At 38.6% G+C, this 20,935-nt stretch overlaps 1 protein-coding gene across 5 annotated transcripts in view; it reads right to left on the bottom strand.

Annotated features, from left to right (window-relative positions):
* The window catches only part of LOC135466527 (uncharacterized), a 58,442-nt gene that overhangs the window by 32,475 nt on the left and 5,032 nt on the right, over positions 1-20,935 (bottom strand). For 2 of the 5 annotated variants that reach the window (XM_064744056.1, XM_064744057.1), the window contains exon 1: positions 10,778-10,910. The exons of 1 other annotated variant lie outside the window; for it this stretch is intronic. In XM_064744056.1, the coding sequence (XP_064600126.1) occupies positions 10,778-10,864 (87 nt within the window). In that variant the 5' untranslated portion in view covers positions 10,865-10,910. Of the gene's footprint in view, positions 1-4,881; positions 4,986-5,350; positions 5,523-10,777; positions 10,911-20,935 lie in introns of those variants that run through there. 2 more of the 5 variants (XM_064744060.1, XM_064744059.1) reach the window with 2 other exon arrangements.

Genomic DNA, 20,935 nt, shown 5'->3' with positions numbered 1-20,935 from the left:
ACAAGTGTAGGTCTACACTAGAGGCAATCATGTGTTCTTGAAACTTTTACCAACGGATCTGGCATATTTGAATTCAATCTCTTACCTCAAGTAACATCACACTGAGCCTTCTCTAGAACTTCAAATAATTCAACTACATTATTCTATTATCAAGCCAAAATGCTCTGTTGAAGATCAAAATTAGTCTTGTCTTACATGCTTCTCAAAAACACTTCTAATCTGAAAATGAAGATCTAGGATCCTTCTATATATTTCTAAACACAACTTGCACTTGTTAACAATGTATCATGATTACTTGTCATAGAGACTAATCTGCTCTTTACTGGATGTAAAGATGAACAAATACTGATCAATGTTAACTTACCTATCCAAAAGAGGAAATAATAAACAAATGAAACACAAGTCAAAACCACCAGTACTTTTTCACCTTCTCCAACTTCACATGTATCTTAATAAGAGACTTCTGCCTTTGTTGACCATATCTATGTCATAATAACGCCCTTCAGTCCTGTTGGTTTTCCCACAAAGTCAGTGACTAGGATCTGGATGATGTACTTCATATCCATACATCTAGATGAAAAATACCTGGCTAGATTGGATGTACACCTGACCTCAGGACACTCAGATCCTGACAGTTAACCACTGGTCAGTCCAGTTACTCCACTTACCTGAGCAGGTCAAATCACATAACAATCAGAGCCGATTACCTAGTCCAGGTGTGACTGGTACAGGTGTGAGAATCCTAGGTTAATCCAGGTAATCCTGCTTAATAACCTGGTGAAAGTTATGCATGTGATCTATGTCACTCACCCACATGTCAGCTCTTCATAATAATGGAGAGACAAGGTCACATGCCCCTCAGCAGTTCACCTCATTAATTATAGAAGTGCATCTGTGTGATATTGGACAACTGCTGCACTCATCCATGAAATCCTACAGTACTCAGCCTATACACCTTCACCATGATGAACAAAGATATACATGTAGCAAAGCACACAAAACATGCAGAACAATGTTGTATATCCCTGAATTTGTGAGTCAGTTAAGATAAACTGCACCACTGAAGTTATACCTGATGGTGTGAGACAGTGGTATGGTAATTAGGTCACATATATAACAGATAATCAAAGATCCAAAAATTGTATCACATCATAATTATTATCACAAAACAGTTAAAGAATCTGATTGTAACACAACAAAAATAATGACTGAAAGTTGGCCTGTTGGCATATACCAGGACTCAATCTATACCAAAACCAGGACTCCATACCAACATATGACTCCAATATGGGACTCCAACCCAACATGCAACTCCATACATATATGAGACTCCATATAAATATGGGACCATAACACTACAGGACTACATACCAATATGGGACTCCAATATATCACTCTATGCCAACATATCACTTCATACCAATATGTGACTCCAGTATGAGACTTCCCATCAATATTATCACTCTTTACCATATGATGCTATTCAAGCTGGGCTCTAATCAACCCTTAGGTTAGTTTAGCAAGTAATGTAGAAAAAATAACGTACAGGTATTGCTATGACCGAAGCATACATCACAGCATATTAGAACCATCTGCACAGAATGGCTGATCTCCTACCAATATCCTGCCTAATAATTCACTTATTTCAGAATGCCTAATTATGCTTATAATCAACACTGAACTGTCCCTGGTTACACAACAGACAGACCCATATGAGAGCAGCCCTCTGCTGACTAACCACATACATATCCACCTCCAGGCTTGTACATAGATTTGTTTACATATTTACTGGTAAGGTGTCACCTAATATCTGGTCAGCAGAGGTAAGGCCACATAAACAGCTAGCTATATAAGGCAGATGCGTTGACCGTGGCTGACAGCGATATGTTGACCTTTCACCTCTCATGTGACGCCTAAACTTACACCACCTGTACCTTTAAACTGGATGACAAGATCCAAGCTATTCAGGTTCAAGACAAGCACAGATAAATGATTTGAGCTCAAGAGATAATCAACGTCTTGATCATAAAAAAAAAAACCCAAAACACACGACTGACACAAAGACACAAAAACACAGCAGGATCAAATGCTACCTGTAAATTTGGAAAACAAAAAAGGCTTTCAACATTATTATATCATTACCTCACCAGTACAATGCCACAAGCTGGTTCCCATTTAGACATATTTCCAGTGCTGCATGAATGGAATGCCATGCCAAGAACACCCAGTCAAAGAGATTTTATTGATTTGATTGATTGGTGTTTTTTTACGCCGTACTCTAAAATATTTCGCTTATACAAAAGCGGCCAGCACTGTAATGAGAGGAAATCGGGCAGAACCTGCGGGGAAAACCCAGAACCATCCACAGGTTGCTGAGGACCTTCCCACATACGGCAAAGAGATTTGACACCAAATATAACACATCACCAAGTATACGGACAGAAGCCTATTTGGCATATCCTAATACGCTAAGCCTCGAACAGGAAATTTGCATATTCCCCCTGATTTCACTGCTTGTGTGGCTTTGGTGACCACACAAAGCTGCTTGAGACCGTTTGCGCAGTCTAATATTCTTTGAAGATTATTTATCTTCAAACAGTATGGCAAAGCTGTACAAAAAATACTTTACAGGTGGAAAAGATTGTGAGTAACATGCCAAAGGTCAGTGGTTTATGTTGGGCACTCCGATTTCTTCCCCTACCACTAGCTACCAATACATAAGTGAAAGATTGCCAACGTCATCCTGTTAGGCTTATGAGGTCTTATAAGGTAAAATCTTTACCTCTAGATCTACCTCTAAGATCTACAGCAAAGCAGTCAAATAATGTACACGTATGTCCTGGTTCATATAGGAATGTGTCGATCCACATGTGCAGAGAATCTAATAAATATGTATTAGCAAAACCTGGAAATTTCCCTTCTTTATATATTTTTATGACTCAGAGGGGGGCCATTTAATCAGTGTTAAATAATACATGTTTTTGTTACCACTGCATGTTCTAAGCAGGCTCTGGACAATACCACTCCAAATATCTAAATACCAGTTCCTGTAAGTCACATGTACTTGCAGGTAAAAGCCTGATAAGGACACTGATGACCCTCATATTCTGAATAGCCGGTAGAGGTGTATATAGACAATGACTTATGCTACCAGATAAGGTTAGATTAAAGTCAGACTAGCTTTTAAAGTAATCATGGTTTGCTTACGAAACCTTCATTTATTTTCTTGTTACTATAAATGTCTTTTTATTCGTGTAGTACTAAAATTCGCGGACTTCGCAGCAAACACATTTTCGTGAAAATAAGTGCCATCGAATATAAAACCCATGTAAGTAATTTACTAACGTAGCATGCCTTACAGTTATAAATTCGTTAACAAGCACTACAGTTCTAATACTTTTTCAAACACTCTTTTAAGGAGGCTTAGCTCCGTCTAAGTATCGCCACGATGCGACTTTGTTGTTGTTGTTGTTGATTTATTGCCACGCTTAGAGACATACAAATCGATAATTTGTACTGGGCGTGTGTACGTGATCCGATATACATACGATTTATCGACTATACTTTCCCTCCAGTCAGATCACCTTTCCGACTCGCCCGATACATCGCTCAGGGGTTTCCGCACTTCAAACTTCCTTTTCATAATGATGATTTCTGAGAAATTTACTCAGATCTGTCACAGTTCACTCTAAGTTTCACTCACACTGCTGATGCATGAGAATTAAACAGTGGGATTTATTTACATCACATTTAATCCTTCGTCGTCTCCGGGAGGGAGTGACAGGAATATTTGCTCACACAGCAGGTAAGGGCTTCGTCTTATAAAGAATAACAGTCTTCAAAAGATTAGCTTAGGATTAACTTCCTTTGTCTGATTACTGTATTGTATAGAATTTTTGCCACATCTTAAAGGTACAAACAAGTTTAAATTATAACACTGTTACTTGAATGCTTGAGTTGTTTTATTACTTGACATTTCTGTATTGAAGTTTGATTTTCGTTTATAAGTTTTTTAAGATCTACGAAAGTTGATTCACGCGAATATGTCTTCTTACCAAATCTGTGAAAGTTTATGCCCGCAAATAAAAAGGCATTTACAGTGTCTCACACATAATATGTATCAAAGCTGAATATCCAGGTACATCCTAAAGCACATAGGTGACAAATGTATTACGCACCTGAATAACCAAATTGCTTTTCTTAACTGAACTGAAAGCTAGTTACCTTATTTCATTTCCTTGTTATCACAGTCTAATGCCTTTCAAAGCTGAATATCCAGGTACTGTCTTTACATCCTAAAGTACCATATATACTGGTGACAACTATTTCACCTTAACAATCCAAAAGGCATTTTTTAAAAAAAGAATTGAGAGCTTGTTAGAACTGTAGACTGAATGGCAATTTATGTCCTTTCCACTGATAAGTAAACATGCAGTGAGACCCCAGAGTTATTCAGACTAAGCTAATGTAGCCTACTTGTAGCTACTACTGTCCTGAATTTGAGTCTACCTAGGTCTACAATTTGACTTGAAACCATAAAAAAGTAGCTAGACTACAGCATACATCTTAATCATACACGACCCCTCGGTCACACCAGATCTCACAGTTATACATTCCAAATGGATTCATTCAGGGAAATATGACAATTAATTTGAATTGCCTGATACATTTTAATTTACACATACAATTGTATTAATAAACAACGAAACTATGATCCTAATTAATTCACTCACCCTCACTTCTATTAGTTTCTGTTCTAACTCCTGACATTACCCTAACATATCATCAATGACAACTATACGCACAACGAATGTCATTGTCTCTCATTAATCATCTTAGGCTGTGAGACTTAACACCTGTACTAATTAATAGATGACATACCTGAGTGAACCATTCTGAGGAAGAAGATGTGTGAACCGGCATCGTAGGTAAAAAACAGTGTGTTATTTTAACTTCCTCACCTTTTACATGAGGGATACATGTTAAGTACTAGCAATGCACACTCAGGCGGTTAGCTAAATACCGTTGTGTAAGGATTACTTTAAATGACCCAAAACCTTTCACAAAAGGAGGAGCTCTGACGTGTGTCGTTATACCTAATTAAGGTGTGGCTAACCGATTCGGTCTGGCACGACATCCTGGAAAACCCTGTCTACCATGTATACTGAGGTGGACTATGAATGATAAACATTATAACCCACTATCAATGTCACAGCGGCTGATCATTCTACTGTGACAATTCATATAATCATATAAACAGAACTAAAAATATATATTCAAGAGGTCAAAGCCAGTTAGAGAGAAAGGCACTATCACTTGCTATAGCCTACCTAACTACACATGTACATACCAAAAATTCCTCATTCAGCCACTCCTACCGGATGACAGCATAAACTAGACATCATCTTGGGACAGAAACTCACTCAAGATCAGTATGGGGTAAAATCTCGTTCCCAAATATTCTGTTGTCACCGAGTGTTTTCCTCACCGATCTAGAGGACATCTGACAATGCTGGTGTGTGTATCTCTTGTCTGAGAGAGAGTTCCCTGGGTTCAGTGCAGTCTACATGTAGGTGAGGGCCAAGCCTTCAATCTGGCTGTCCTGTGTGTGTATGCACACCAGCTAATCTCTGCTGTAAAACTCTGACTAGCCTGAGGGGGGAGAGCTGAGCCCAGGCGAGGTGGTTGATAGTTATTAAAGGCCCTGGTAGTGAGTGAATGAGTGGTTTTCTCAGTCGTCTGCAAGCCTTCCTGCCTGCCTGGCCGACTCCCTAGCTCAGCCAGGCCTCAGCATACCTGTATATAAATATCCAGCTTCTCTACCCCTCATTTGACAGGTACGCCACCCCAATTACCTTACCCACCCTGATGTACCTATCTATATGTACACCTATCAGTCCCAGTAAGCCTCTGATGTTTATCTAATCTCCGTGGGTATTTCAGACCAACTCTCTGAAATCCATCTGACCAGTTGACCTGAGCAATCAGGTGAGAACAGTGTCCATTCCTCAGGGGGATTCACCTAAACAACTGTCCCCCCCCCCACCCCCTCAAAAGGGTGAAGGGTTACCTGCACATGGTTGACCTACAACCCATCCTCCATTCAGTGGCCTTACAATGCTATGTACCTTGCAATGCCACCCCGTTCCTGCTTGTCTCAATCAAACAAGGATGATCCTAGCCACCTAACCCTGACCTCCAAGTTCAGCACACATATTGGGCTCGAACTGACCACAGTAAACAAGCCGCTCCATGTCTACAAATACAGCCCCTGTCACTCCACATGTACCTGTGCCTCCCCCTAGCCACAGGTGTGTCAACAACCCTCACTGATTCCCCCCTCACAAGTTTTCCATGGTGTAATGCTGTTGCAGATATGAACCATTATGTTCCCGGTAAGCTAAATTATCTCTTACATCTCCGAAGAAAAAAGAACTTTATGGCTCAAATTGAAATTTTTTACTGCATCAATTACAAATTATTTTGACATTTTACACGTGCAAAAATTGTGGAAATGAGGGTATAGATGGAGATGAAGAGAACTGGGTGTAGGGCACAGGATCTAGGGGATTGTCTTGTCAACAAAGGGAACAAGAACAAATAACAACACTGGTCATTACAAGCAGTTCAGCATGCACTATATCTCTGACTGTCTCTTATAATACATAACAAGGTACACAAATAATTATTAATATATTCCACAGGTGTGATAGTTTACATACTCACACAGGCCCTGCGGAATTGTATTATACAATACACCAGGTGCCAAGTTTTCAAAGATAATTATGTTTGATCTAAGGATCTGGAGCCACTTTCGCAAACCTTCGTACATCATATTTCTCAAAACGTTTTCTAGGATTAAAGTGCCATAAGGCCATGTCATTTACAAGAAAAGTTACAAAAAACTTATTTATGAAGTTTTGTGAAAGGGGGCCCTGGACTATAAAATATGACATTGAGGAAAACTGCTGTAGAGCTCAGCCCTCCCTCAACATGAGTAGGGATAGAGAGGGAGAAAGTAGATCACAAATAACCTAAGCTGGCCATTCTGCATGTTTTACTTTTGTTTGCAATCAGCCCTTGTCTTATTTAAGTACCGTACCCACTTCAGACATTGTCTTACCCACCAGTACTGTTTAATCCAGTAACATGAAGACATAATTAGCCTCAGATATATAATCATCCTGGTGTTAACACGCCTGGGGTTAGTACGTGCACAGGTGTGACAGCAACCTATGGATGGTCATGGGGCTGTGCCCAGTTTCCTCCCACTCAATATTCTTGAATAAGTCGTCAAACACCGATCAAATAAATATATAAATATAATCATCCTGCATTCACTCCATTCACTTAAGCAGGACATCTGTTCTCTCACCTCAATACAACTGTAACTGCATTATAGTTTGTGTGTTGTCTACATCAGGTAATGCTCCTGGATGCACCTGAGTACTGATTAAATCAGAAAAACTCAATAAATAAGGATAAATAAGGACATGCTTAGGTGACTTCCTTTTCATACACTTCTTCATCCCATGCTCAAGAGCCTGTTACATAACGCAGGAGTTTGTAGTCAGGATCACATTCATTTTTACACCAGCAATACTTTCTAGTCTGATACAGTCTGCTCCAAATGTAAACAGTCTGCTCCAACAAAAGCAGGAAATTCCAAGGCAGCCATTCTCATACATCATCTACAACATGTCAAACAACCCCCAAATATGTAAGACACTGTCTTACCTTTAATTTTGCAACTTATATTTCAACATAAAAAAAACCCATCAGATTACTGAAAAGTAAAATGCATGCATCACTCCAACCAAAGTCTTCCCCTTCTTGATGTTAGCATTATTTGAACATTACCATACAATGTGCTGAACATCAGAGAAAAGAGAGAATTTTTAGTCAAAGTTGCAGCAAAGAGAATTGATCTCTGACCTTAGCAGTAAGAAAACTAATGTGCTATATATGCACATTATATGTAACCTGACTTAGTCATCACATGAGCCATGCACTTTATATACAACATAGGATCAACCACAGTTTACATTTGCGGCTTAAGAACAAAAATCTTCAGCCATAATTAACACATGACTCCCCCCCTCCCTTTCCCCCTTTGTATGCCACATAAAATGTAGTGGTGTGAAGTTTGAGTCATATCACAAACTGTAAACTTCTCTCTTTCTCACTGGCCTCTCATCTTGTCAGTTATACACTTGTAACGCAGTAACAAGTGATGTTTGAGAACGTCCAGGTACAGCTTGGCTTACAGTCCGCAACCTCTACCCTATCCCTGACATCCCCAAATGTCTGGTGTACATTGTACAGCCGTCTTATCACACCATGGGAGAGAAAAACAATGGTCTTCTCCCAACACAGCCTGTGTGCAGAAATCCATTCTGCTATTCACTTCATGTGTACTCGCTGCATGTACACTGTTTGCAAACATACAACACACATATATTCAACAAATCCCATCACAATCAGGATCAACACTTCTCGCACATAATTATTAATCTGGTGCGTTATATTTACATGTATTGTGAAAGCATTTTTGAGTCTACTCACATACTTCATTTTGCCTCAAATATATGTCCAGTTCACACATGTTATGTTCTATGCAAAGGTGCCTATTACTGCAAGACAAGCCCAATTAACCAGTATTATGGTACATCTGGGACTAATATAACAAATATATAATAATATATATAATATAATATATATAACGTATATAATACTTTATATTAGTCCCAAGGTACATGTTGTTTAAACCATAACTCTTCACCCTTCTCCAGTTATATATCACTTGTGTATCATTGCTATATTAATATGAAAGAAAAAGTTATCTCAAAAAAAAAATCGCCTAATAAACATTCATATTATGTCAAGAGTAATCACTTTCAGGTCTCATTTTTCAGAGGCAAAAAAGTTTTAGGAATTTGGGTTTGAAAGAAAATACATTGCTGCTGAGGGTACATCTAAAAGTTCATAAAGACTACAAAAGTAAGTAGTATTTATAAGTAATCTCTCCGCCATCAGCATAACCATGTAGACAGATAATTAGGCAGAAAGCCTGTCAGTAACTGAGTTATGTATAAACCTTTGCCACGACTGCCGTATACTGATGGTCCTATATCACTAACAGCCTGTCATATAGGCTAGGAGTAGATACCCACATCAGAGTTAGCTACAGATACACAATCTGGCTATCACACATTGTTAGCTATCCACAGGTATGTAGATATACATGTACTGTGTGTCTGGATCTTCATGCACCGGCTTGGAGCCATTACTGCAGTTATCATGCCGCACAAGAAATGATCTATAAATCAAGACTTTTTTCAGATAAAAGGGAAGGGATAAGATATCAGTTTCTGAAGTGCATGCAGCTTGTGAACAGCTTCTTTGTCCCTCTGATTGATAGCTAATTAATGAACAGAGGGTTTGAAAGAAGATAACTTCATGCATAATAAATTTAACATCTTCATTATTAGTTTATCCTAATCTCTAACACCAAAAGCACAGATCCAGTTCAGCCACTCTAAACTAGAGAGCTAGAATACAGAACGCAATTTTGATGAAATCATAAAAGTCAGTCATGAACCACAACAGCAACACAATAGAATAAAATTATAAGCAAAGATGAAGTCATGGGTACGTGTTATCTTGAGAAAGATCAACACCACGCTAACAAATGTACAGCTATGGGTAATTAGTGATCAGATTAAAAGTTCTTACCTCTCTGGTGTTTATCTTTACACAGGTTTGGAAATAAATATGTTTGGTAGAGAAATGCTATGAGATGATTGTTTCATGTTAAACTTGAACAAAAAAACCTACTTATTACAGTAAGAAGAGTTATTTGCTGTCAAATGATGTGAAGTTGTATTGACAATAATTCACAGATAACATCACATGATTTGTCACCAATCACACTTCTACACTACAGTCTGTACAGCAAAGTTACAAGTAGGTAAAAAATTTCCATGAATTACAGGGGATAATTTGTTTGGAAAAAGTAAAAAAAAAAAAACAAAAAAACAATGCAATGAAATTATTTTTTAGAACACTGGGGAAATTTCAAGTGTGTCAAAATAAGCTTGCCAGTGCTACCCATAAGATCAATTCATGAAAAGTTTTACTAATATGGTATGTAAACTGGATGTACAGAAAGATATACTAGTCATGAGCATAAGACATAAGAGTCAAAAGCATTTTCCTTAATATTCAGAAAAACAACTTGTCATTCATAGGCTATTTATTTTTAGAGCACGAACGTAAATAGGTCTGTTAAGTACCATAAATGTAGTCAGAAGTCAACTAGTTCAAAAAGCATAATGTCACAATGAACATGTGAAATATTACGGAAATCCACCAATAATAAAAAGTATTGGAATTACAATGTAACTGAAATTATTCACAGTTAAAATACAATTCCATCTCAAACTCCATAAGGGTGAATCTCTTATAATCAAGTTATACTAATTCGGAGCTGAATATGACTTTTCTCGTTTGTATACATGTATGCAGTAATTTAGACATGTATACAGGAAAATAAATTTATTATATTTATTGCACTTTGGAAATATCAACAAGTTCTATTTCAAAGTTTTTCTACAAAATTCTCTCATGCTCTCATTCTAAAAAACCAGTATTTTATGGTGATATCCGTTGATATCCTACAACACTGATGTTCACACATCAAATCATTAAATTACACCCATGCTCATATTCACTAACTAGCCTACAAATGTTGTTAACACTGTTAATTAAAACTCACCTGTGACCCTAACCCAGACGTCCAGGACTTTGGTGGTTCCATCCAACAAGACATTGGTGGATGGACGAAAAGCTGAATCTGGTACATGATGGAAAGTGGAGCGCTAGCGGTGTTCTCTTAGGAGAGTTACATCATTGATGGTGTGGTGGTATTAAGCTGATGTCTGTCTCCAGCTCATGGTAAGAGCCTTCAGAAAATCCATTGTGAGTGTGGTTATGTCAGAGCTGCTACCCTGCCGTTTTGTCTTCATACTGGTCACTGTAACCCCATCGTTAGCACGTCACAAACCTGCCCTCTCAGACATTCAGCTCGCATTTACACTGACATATATGTATCCCCTGTATTTATACATATGTCAACTAGATATATATATATATATATATATACATATATATATATTTAAACTCAGATAAAACGGCGGGCCAATGACAGGTCCAGCTGTCAGGTAATCACAAAGCTCTCCTACCTGAAGAAGGTTATTGTGAAAGATAACACTATAGTCTCTATCAAAACCTCACTCTCAGACCATATCATCACAGCCCACAACCCCCAGGCGTTAAACATTGTGCACGTAAAACAACTCCAGGTTGGCTTTTTTTGTTGCCCTTGTCAAAATTCAGCACTGACAGCCGCAGCTTGTCTCGAAAATAGCAAACAACTTGCATGTGGCTGGTTATTGAGAGAGCTTCCACTTCAAACTAAAACTAGAAGCCTGTAAATAGAGCTTACAAACTGTCACCAGATATATGCAGTAGGGTTCAGCTTTCTATACCTATATCTAGACAGGCAGACAATAGATCTGCTTCATCGAGCACAATAAGTCCAAAGCCTATAATTGGTCGCCTTATCACATGTAAAACATATCCTGACAATGTTTTTTTGTGGATCACTTCTAGCATATCCACATTTAGTCAAACTCGGTCAAATGGACCATTAAACATGTCACTTACAGTTTATCAGGAAATGAATCATTAAAATAAGTTCAGCTGCGATAAGACGAGAAATAAATTCTCGATAATTCAATATGGCGCCCCAATTGTCTGGCACACATTTAGATGTAAATGCATCCAGCAAACTATCAATGACCTTTTTTTTCTCACAGAAAACTGTGAAATTCTGGAAATTGTTTGCAGTGGTTGTCCTTATCCTAGTGTTTAATGGGTGTAATTTGTAGAGATTAGTAAATCTGTGTAGTAACTTATCAGTTCTTAATGTCCTGTCTGTCCCTCTGTGAAGATTTATGACCCTCTGCAGAGTGACCACTCTAGAGCGTCTCACATATATTAATCATTTGTTTAACAGCCAGCATGAGTATATACTACGATACAACTTCAGTACAAACCAGCATAGACTCACCTGGAAATTTGGTAAAACCCATTTCTATCTGCCTGACATTGTCTGAAAACATGTAGAAATCTTTTACAGAAGAGTATTAAACTTCAATCTGATCTTTGACCAAGGAGGTAATTTGCTTCACAAAATTTATGCTGAATTGAATTTCTCAACCATGGTAGTGTACAGTCCATGCTCAACCTACATGTATTTCTTTTACTTCTTTATCAGTCATACAATTACACAACTTTATAGTAAACATAAAGGTGGCAGTAATTATTCTGTTCAAAACTATAACAATTCACATCTATTCCACCTTAATTTTTTTTTCTCACTCAAATGCTTCCATAGTCTATATGACATTTCAAAATGATCTGCCTCTACAGCGCTACGTGGGAAGGTCTATCAGCAGCTTGCGGATAGTCGTGGGTTTTCCCTGGACTCTGCATGGTTTCCTCCAGCCATAATGCTGGCCGCTGTCAAATAAACCAAATATTCTTGAACAGAGTGTAAAGCATCAATCAACCAAATTAAAATGATCTGCATTCAGGTGAGCTTGAGGTTAGTCCATATGTGTCAACAAGATATAACTATACAAGGTCAATATTAATTCAGTATGAAACATTTATACAGGTATAGCTTACACAGTTGAACACCAGCGCACCACTGATATATGAGCATATCCAGCTATTCACATGCGCCTGTTACCTGTATAAAAACACAGGTAAACACTCCCCTCACTCTTGCTGTAAATGCACACTAGTGCTAACAACATTTGGCACTCTAACCCTTAAAAGCTGTTAAAAGCATTGTGAGACTAATGATATTACATGACAAAAAGCAGTCCACACTACCATACTTATCCAAATTATTTCCCACAAATTTTTCCATTTTTCTGCATTCAAAATTATTTTCCTTTAATATACAGGTATTAGCAGCAGTAGGATGCCAATGAGTAGAGAAGTAGAGCCAAGCCTGGAAATAAGATATGTGCGTGACATGGATGACAAATTTTCCAGCTACTTGTATACCTGCATTATTAAAAATTAAATTACCACATATAGGTAGTTTTACCTGAATCAAACAGCAATGGGCACCTGTCAAAATAACACAGATTGTAGAACATCGTACTTGAGTGGTTTCTGTGCACCAGCTATTGTTGTACCTCTTGTGACTTCTTTTGCAGGTTATTTGTTGCTCTTCAACACAAATATTTATCTCTTTGATTTATCTGATATTTAATGTTGTACTAAAGAATATTTTAATTGCCTATCCACAACAGCATACAGATTCATAAGAGGAAACCATGCAGGGAGAGCCTAGAGAAAACCATTACTCTTTGGCAGATAACTGACAAACATCTTGACACCACAAATGAAGACAAGGAGTAAAGGACCGGTAGAAATGTTACAATATAAATTTCGAGTAGTATGTGTTAATGTGTCAGAAACACTTCGACCCTAAAACTTATCTATACAGTCAAATAACACACAAACATGAATGCACTGAGGAAGCAGGAACATGTATCCATGTTCCTAACGCATATGCACACATAAACAGTAGCAGCTGCAACATTCTCTACATTCAAAAGGAGGTCTAAATAATGAAATATGACAGCCTTTTTTTTTTTTTTTTTGCTCTTGGAAGATTGTGTGCAGTGTGGGGTGAAGAGATGGGGAGAAATGGCGGTGGTGGTGGTGGTGGGGCGGGGTTCTGCTTTCTGTTATCCAGAAGGGCTTTTCACAAAATGTGCTGAAGATGTGGTGGTGTGCTGTGCTACATGAAATTACATCACAAGCAGGTTAAGATGTTGCCTTCTTCACATATTTGTGTAATATGCATTCCCCCATAGCCATACTGTAATTACATGTATATAGACATGCATACATGTAACACTTATAAATGGCATAGAATACATCCTAAAGTGCCTTCTTTTCAGACGTTTATGGCGATGCACCTGACAGTTATCTTACAGTTGTTTGAGCACTACGATACCAGGGAAATCAGAGTTTTTGGAACAATTTAAGACATGTATTTTATGTAGGATTATCTACCACATCATTCATTTGTCTGATTTGTGTTTTACGACAAACTCAAGAATATTTCACCTTATACACGAAATATTGTGGGAGGAACAGTGCAGAGCCCAGGGAAAATCCACGCCCATCTGCAGGTTGCTGGCAGGCCTTCCCATGTACGGCTGGAGGGGAAGGCAGCATGAGCTGGACCCTGCGAAACTCACAGCGACCACACCGATGAGAGGCTCCTGGGTCACTGCGCCGTGCTGGTATGCTATAACCATCTAGGCCACAGAGGCCCTGTCCACAAGATCATAAATTAGATCTACAGGTCTACTACATCTTTGAAAATCAAATTACCTGTATATATCCCTTTATATGTCACAATGAAGCATGACAAAAACTGACTCTGGCATAGAAAAGACCATCTGGGAAATTTTAACACTAAATAAGTAGAATTTTGAATGAATGTTGGTTAACAACACCTTGACAATGTCTTAGCCACACAGTCCTTTTTGAAATTTTGAAAGTAACACTTCAAGCAATGTTTTCCAAATGATAACAAAACTTTAATAACATAACAAAAATTTAATTCAACCTCATCATGCCTGGATTTCATACACTAGTGGAAGTCATTTACTGCACAAGCCAGTAGGCCTAAATATACATGTACAATGTAATCTACATATGTGTCCTCTTGACTTTAGCCAGGAAACTCATTATTAAAGAAACAGATGTCTACTGACATGACGACATCAGTCTACTGCATGTCCATGTCACTGTATCTCATATACATGAGTACAAGCTATCTGACAGACATTCACATGCATTTAATGCACTTTTATAACATGTGCAGTTTTTACTAAAAAAGCCTGACAATATTGACAATCACAATAATCTGAACATGAAACTTTGACTTTCAACACCCGAGATTTCCACCTCCTATGTTTACCGGCTGCTGGTAATTGCAGGTTACTATAAAGGTAAATGATCACTCAAGCTTTCTCAACAATCCAGAAATTGTGATCTCTACTCATCAATAGTAAATATAGGAATCTACAGTGTTCAAGGATCTGTGACACATAAACAGAATGTACATATATTGACATTAACTGTGCCAAAAGCAACAGCATTTTCATTATGAGCATTTAAGGCATTTCTGTGCAGTTAGATGGACTGGTTGATTTTGAGCATCATGTCTAGGAAACTTTTTCTCCACCAGCAAGCCATATTAGGTTCGCTGTGGATAAGGTGCGAGGCTAATTACTTGCAGCAAAATCTTTGTATGCATTCTACGCTATGAAAAACAGCTTTGCTATTCTGCACACAAGCATAGATGAGAGGAGAAAATTTCAAACAGCCCAGGGTTGATCAGCAAACCCGTGTTCTCTCTTCATGTGTGTCCGTGACGGCATTCTGGCAGGAGCCAGCATCAGTTGCCTGATGATGACTGCTGTACAGTACGCAATGTTCTTCACCACACATGTACATCATCTCTGCCCACGCGTGGAACTTTCACTTTGTAACAGCAATTGCTCAGTATTTGACTCTGATGGCCAGAGGTGCTTTTCTTGGATTTGATATATCTTTTCTCGCCATTAGATGTAGCTCTGGAATTTTCTGGTCTGCTTATCATGATTTATATCACTGGTACCCTTGAGGGATATGTTAAGGCAGTTTTGTGGGTTCCAAACAGGGATTCTAGGAGAGATCCAGCAGTTCCATAAGGGTGTTCTGATGGTATACCATCATAAGGGGGATCTGAGGCTTCCATTAGGATGTTCTGAAGGTTTCACAATAGAGATCTTGAAGGTTCCACTAACATGGGGAGATACAGAGCTTTCACAGGGGAGATATTAAGGGTTCCAGTAACATTAGCAGATCTAGAGGATTCACAGGGGAGATATTAAGGGTTTCAGTATATGTAGGGTGTTTATAGGTCTTACAGAGGAGATCCTGGGATTCCAGTACTTGGTGAGTTCTAGATGTTTCACACGGGAGATCTGAGGGTTCCACTACCTAGGGTGTTTAGAGGTGTCACAGGGAGGATCTGAGGTTCCTGGTACCTTGTGTGTTGTAGATGTTTCACAGGGGAGATCTGAGGGTTCCACCACCTTGGGTGTTGTAGATGTTTCATACGGGAGATCTGAGGGTTCCACTACCTTGGGTGTTGTAGATGTTTCACAGGGGAGATCTGAGGGTTCCACTACCTTGTGTGTTGTAGATGTTTCACAGGGGAGATCTGAGGGTTCCACTACCTTGGGTGTTGTAGATGTTTCACAGGGAGGATCTGAGGTTCTCAGTACCTTGGGTGTTGTAGATGTTTCACAGGGAGGATCTGAGGTTCTCAGTACCTTGGGTGTTGTAGATGTTTCATAGGGGAGATCTTAGGGTTCCACTACCTTGGGTGTTGTAGATGTTTCACAGCAGAGATCTGAGGGTTCCACTACCTTGGGTGTTATAGATGTTTCACCGGGGAGATCTGAGGTTCCCGGTATCTTGGGTGTTGTAGATGTTTCACATGGGAGATCTGAGGGTTCCACTACCTTGGGTGTTGTAGATGTTTCACACGGGAGATCTGAGGGTTCCATTACCTTGGGTGTTTAAAGGTGTCACAGGGAGGATCTAGGGTTCCCAGTACCTTGGGTGTTCTGGATCTTTCACACGGGAAATCTTGAGGGTTCAGGTGCCCAGTGGGTTGTATAGGTTTCACACGGTAGATGTTGAGAGTTCCAGTACCTGGGGAGTTCTAAGAGGTTTCTTAAGGGAAATCTCAAGGGTTCCAGAACCTAGGGTGCTGAAGAGGCCTTAACAGTTCCAGTACCTGGGGAGTTCTAGAGGTTTTACGGGGAAGATCTTGAGGGTTTGATGGAAGAGTTCTGAATCTTCCAGATGGGTTCCACTCCATGATAAAATTGGCACCAGTGATTGAAAAAATGCCAATATATACACCTGAACATGACATAACATGTATAATAGAAGTAATTCATGTTTGAGGCACCTGTTGGTCTATGCAGAAAGTTTTACTACATTTGCCTCAGTGCTTTTGGAAATACTGTCCTTGCACAATGATGACAAGAGTTAAACATACAAATATGAATTCATACAAGTACATTCAAATACTCATGATAACTAACATAAAGTATAGTATACCAATAAAGGGATTTAACTACATGTCCACAAATCTAAAATAATTCTGGTAGGCTTCTTACTCAAGTGTTCAACAAACATAATGAACAAAATTGTCAACAGGAAACCCTAAACCTGAAATTGATGATTCATATCCTATACTAATTCATCTCCAACTTATTATATAAGCATCCATGAACACCAAAGGCAACATCATTATAAAGGTTTGGTCGTGCTGCAAAATGAAATTGATAACTGTTAACTCTGCTGGATACTTTCCACCTTGTTAAAAATAAAGTCATTTAGGCAGACTGAGAAGTAAACACCTCTTCAAGAGTAAAAGTGGAAACATCTTCTGATAAATCCCCCGACAAAGACACACACAGCTAACACTACCACCTTTGGTATTTCTATCAGTATTTATTTTGAAGGCAATCCAAGCTGTTGATTTGCGATCAACCAAACAAACAGGCCCTAATAATAAATCTGTAAGAAGTTAGACTATATAGAGTGTATACACAGACCAGAGCAGTATCCGGAGGACGAGCTATGGAGGATTGGCATGGGAAATCTGCCAGGGGTGTCAGCCAGCAGGATTTACCCAGCCCACCTGGGTAATATCCGCCACTAAGCCCATCCATGTGTCTCACATATACCTTTATAGCCTTCAATGGCTTCCGGAAGAAAGCTTTAACATTTTTTGCACTCAGTATCTAGCTGTTGAATAATAGCAAAGGCCACTTGGGCTAGATTCGGTACCTTAACACAGAGAAAAGTTTGGCAAATCTCTCATTCTTAACCATAATAAATATGACAGGAGCTTTTTTTTTCAACCCCAAACCATCTGTGTCAAGTTGTTCAAAAGTGTACTTAAAAGTTCTAAATCTAGACCTAAATCTTGATTCCATCCTCATCCTAATACAAAGCAAATGGTACTTTAGTCCTAATACACTTACTAGGTCTTGCATGACACAATGAATAATCAACCATTCAACAAACACTTAGAATGTGGTGAGGGTTTAAGGCTGTTTAAGTAACCCTTAATGACTGCAACCTTTTCAACTGCCTCTGCAACTAATATTTTTTAACTTTCTGAGAAAACTATGTGGTGTATAGAAATAATTTTCACACATTTATGAAGCTTGCATCTTTAATGACATAAACAAATAATATTTAGAATCATTTTCATAATAATTGTACGCATAAATTTCACTGAAAACAGTGCTTTAGTGAGTGAAAATGCTGAAGATTTACACTGGTTGATCATAGAAAAAAAGGACCAAAGGGGTTTCCTGGAAAAGGACTTTACAACAGCAAGGCTGACATGAATTACAATTATTAAATTTTACTGGAGATGCAGATGATAGTTAAGAAGAGTCACAAAGACTATGACTTGAGTGAAACAAAAGGGGCTTTGTATTCATAGTTCTCATATAGGGTGTATGGGAGCCTTATCCTAGCTATTCCCCCTAACCCAGAGCTATGTGTATGATTCAGTTTGCTGACAACCAGTTTCCAGCCTCTGGCAGGAGATATGGTTACTTTACAACAGTACTATCAGGAACATTATGTAGTCACAGGTATAGGTTGATTCAGGCCTCGGAGGCAGATGCTACAGACTTCTGGAAACAATAAAATCATACACTTATTCTGCATACAGTGCATACAAGTTTTGAATTTTTGGCAACTTAAAACTTTGTGAGCTGTTATTATGAGTCCCAAGAATAAGGGCTTTTCTAGTTTTTTCAATACACACTCATTTTAAAAAATGCTAATGATTGTCTCCGTAAAAAGTCAGCTTGATCTGTTAATCCAAATATCCAGTAATTTTAAACATCTGACTAGAAAAGAGATCTTTGCAAACTTCTGATTGACAATCTCTAGTCCCATATTCCCGTATTTCAAATGAAATGAATCACATTTCACAGGATATTCCTGATCATTAAACAAGCATTGGCCTGAGGCAGGTGTAGATCCAATCACCTGCCTTTTAGCTGAAGTGACCCTGCCTGGACCTCGCCTAGATCTGGAAACAAATGGCGTATTAATCTATGTCAGATTCTGGTGTGACAACACACCTACACAAATATTCAGTATCATTACATCTGGCATTTTGGTTAAGTACATAATGTATCCTGACTCTGGTTTATTTTTATTTTTTTTTTCTGCTGATTAAGTACATGTAGATGGTACATAGCTAAATTGTTGGCAAACACAACACTGCTGTTATAGTCTGACTGAGGAATGTTTGTTGGCAGCAATTATGTGGCTGGTCTAACAGACTGACCACCCTCCCTGCTGAGGGCGAGAGAGCTGAGCATCTATAAGTAAACAGACCCCTGGGAATTTGACTGGTCAACACCTTGACCTTACACTTATCTAAACTATACAGCCTAACACAGACTAGCATGCTGTTAAGGCAGGGTGCTGAATGTGATTGACAGTGAGTCAGGCTGGATGATCTCAGGCAGAGAACATAGCTGTCAACACTGTAGCAGCTTTCAACCAGAAACACTGTTGGCTTGTCGCTGGTCTGGATGTGTGCAATCTAAGAAATATCCAGAGTACACATAGTGATTCCAAACAGGTAGATGGGAGGTGGATAAACTAGCATTACATATTATTGGGCAGCAAGGGGCAGTCCATGAAATCCACCCCTTCAGAAATTTGACACATAAATGTTATTGTGTTACCAAGAAGAGGGTCTGATGACAATTAAAACCATAAGCACAAAGATACTTAGCAAATTTCCAGTCCAACACCAAATTTTTTTGTGAAATTTCAGCGTGATGACCATGTAAAACGACATGTACATTGTGTCAACAACAACGATCTGAAATTTGACATTGCATGTTTGTGGAGGTGTGGAGGTGTGTTGTTGTGATTAAAGAATGGGTAGGGGACATGTCATTGTGGTAAATTCCAACAATTAAATACATTTGAATTTGAATTCCTGCAGTTTCAGTGGTTATATACGGTTTCAAAGGGGAGGTTGAGGATACGAAATTTCCAAATTTAGTTAAGATTTTTTTTTATCAAGAGTTCTTTAATCTTCTTAATTAAGCAACCCTCAGCATGTTAGCAGACAACTTCAAAGGGAAACAAAACATGATGCATTATCATTTGAAACAAGAACATATCTTTGTCATAAAAAGACATTTGTGCATGAATTCTAAAGAAAGCCACAAGATATAAGTTGAACAAAAATAATAAGTCTCACGTTTCATTAAACTTGTGATGAATCGGGACCTGACAGAAATTTGGGCTCATATGATCTGAAATTAATTAACATGGAGTTCTTAATGTATGTTTCTGCCTATGGCATTGCAAACCATACAGAGTTACTCACTGTATACTCCAACTGCAGTGATCCCGCCATTGTTGTGGGTTATTCCACTCTCACAGAGGCAGGAGTTGTCGAGAGAATTACAACAGCTACGTCCTCACTGACATCCATGGTCTAAAGTGAGCGTGGAGGTTTGGCAGACAAGTTTAGAGCCTCTGTATAGGCTACACATGCCGGAATCACCTACACAGCTTACCATCAAAGTAAATCTGCTTCCCTCTGAACAGGTAGATAGACTGTTACAGACTTTGATGAGAAATCCACATCATTAAGAGGGAAGTTTTACAGCATAAGTGGATAAAAACAGACAGAGCTAAAAATGAAGTGGCTGTG

This window comes from Liolophura sinensis, chromosome 6 (genome assembly GCF_032854445.1).
Source record: "Liolophura sinensis isolate JHLJ2023 chromosome 6, CUHK_Ljap_v2, whole genome shotgun sequence".
NCBI lineage: Eukaryota > Metazoa > Mollusca > Polyplacophora > Chitonida > Chitonidae > Liolophura > Liolophura sinensis.
Note: the sequence above shows the minus strand (reverse complement) of the source record. Positions and strands in the feature narration are given on the sequence as shown.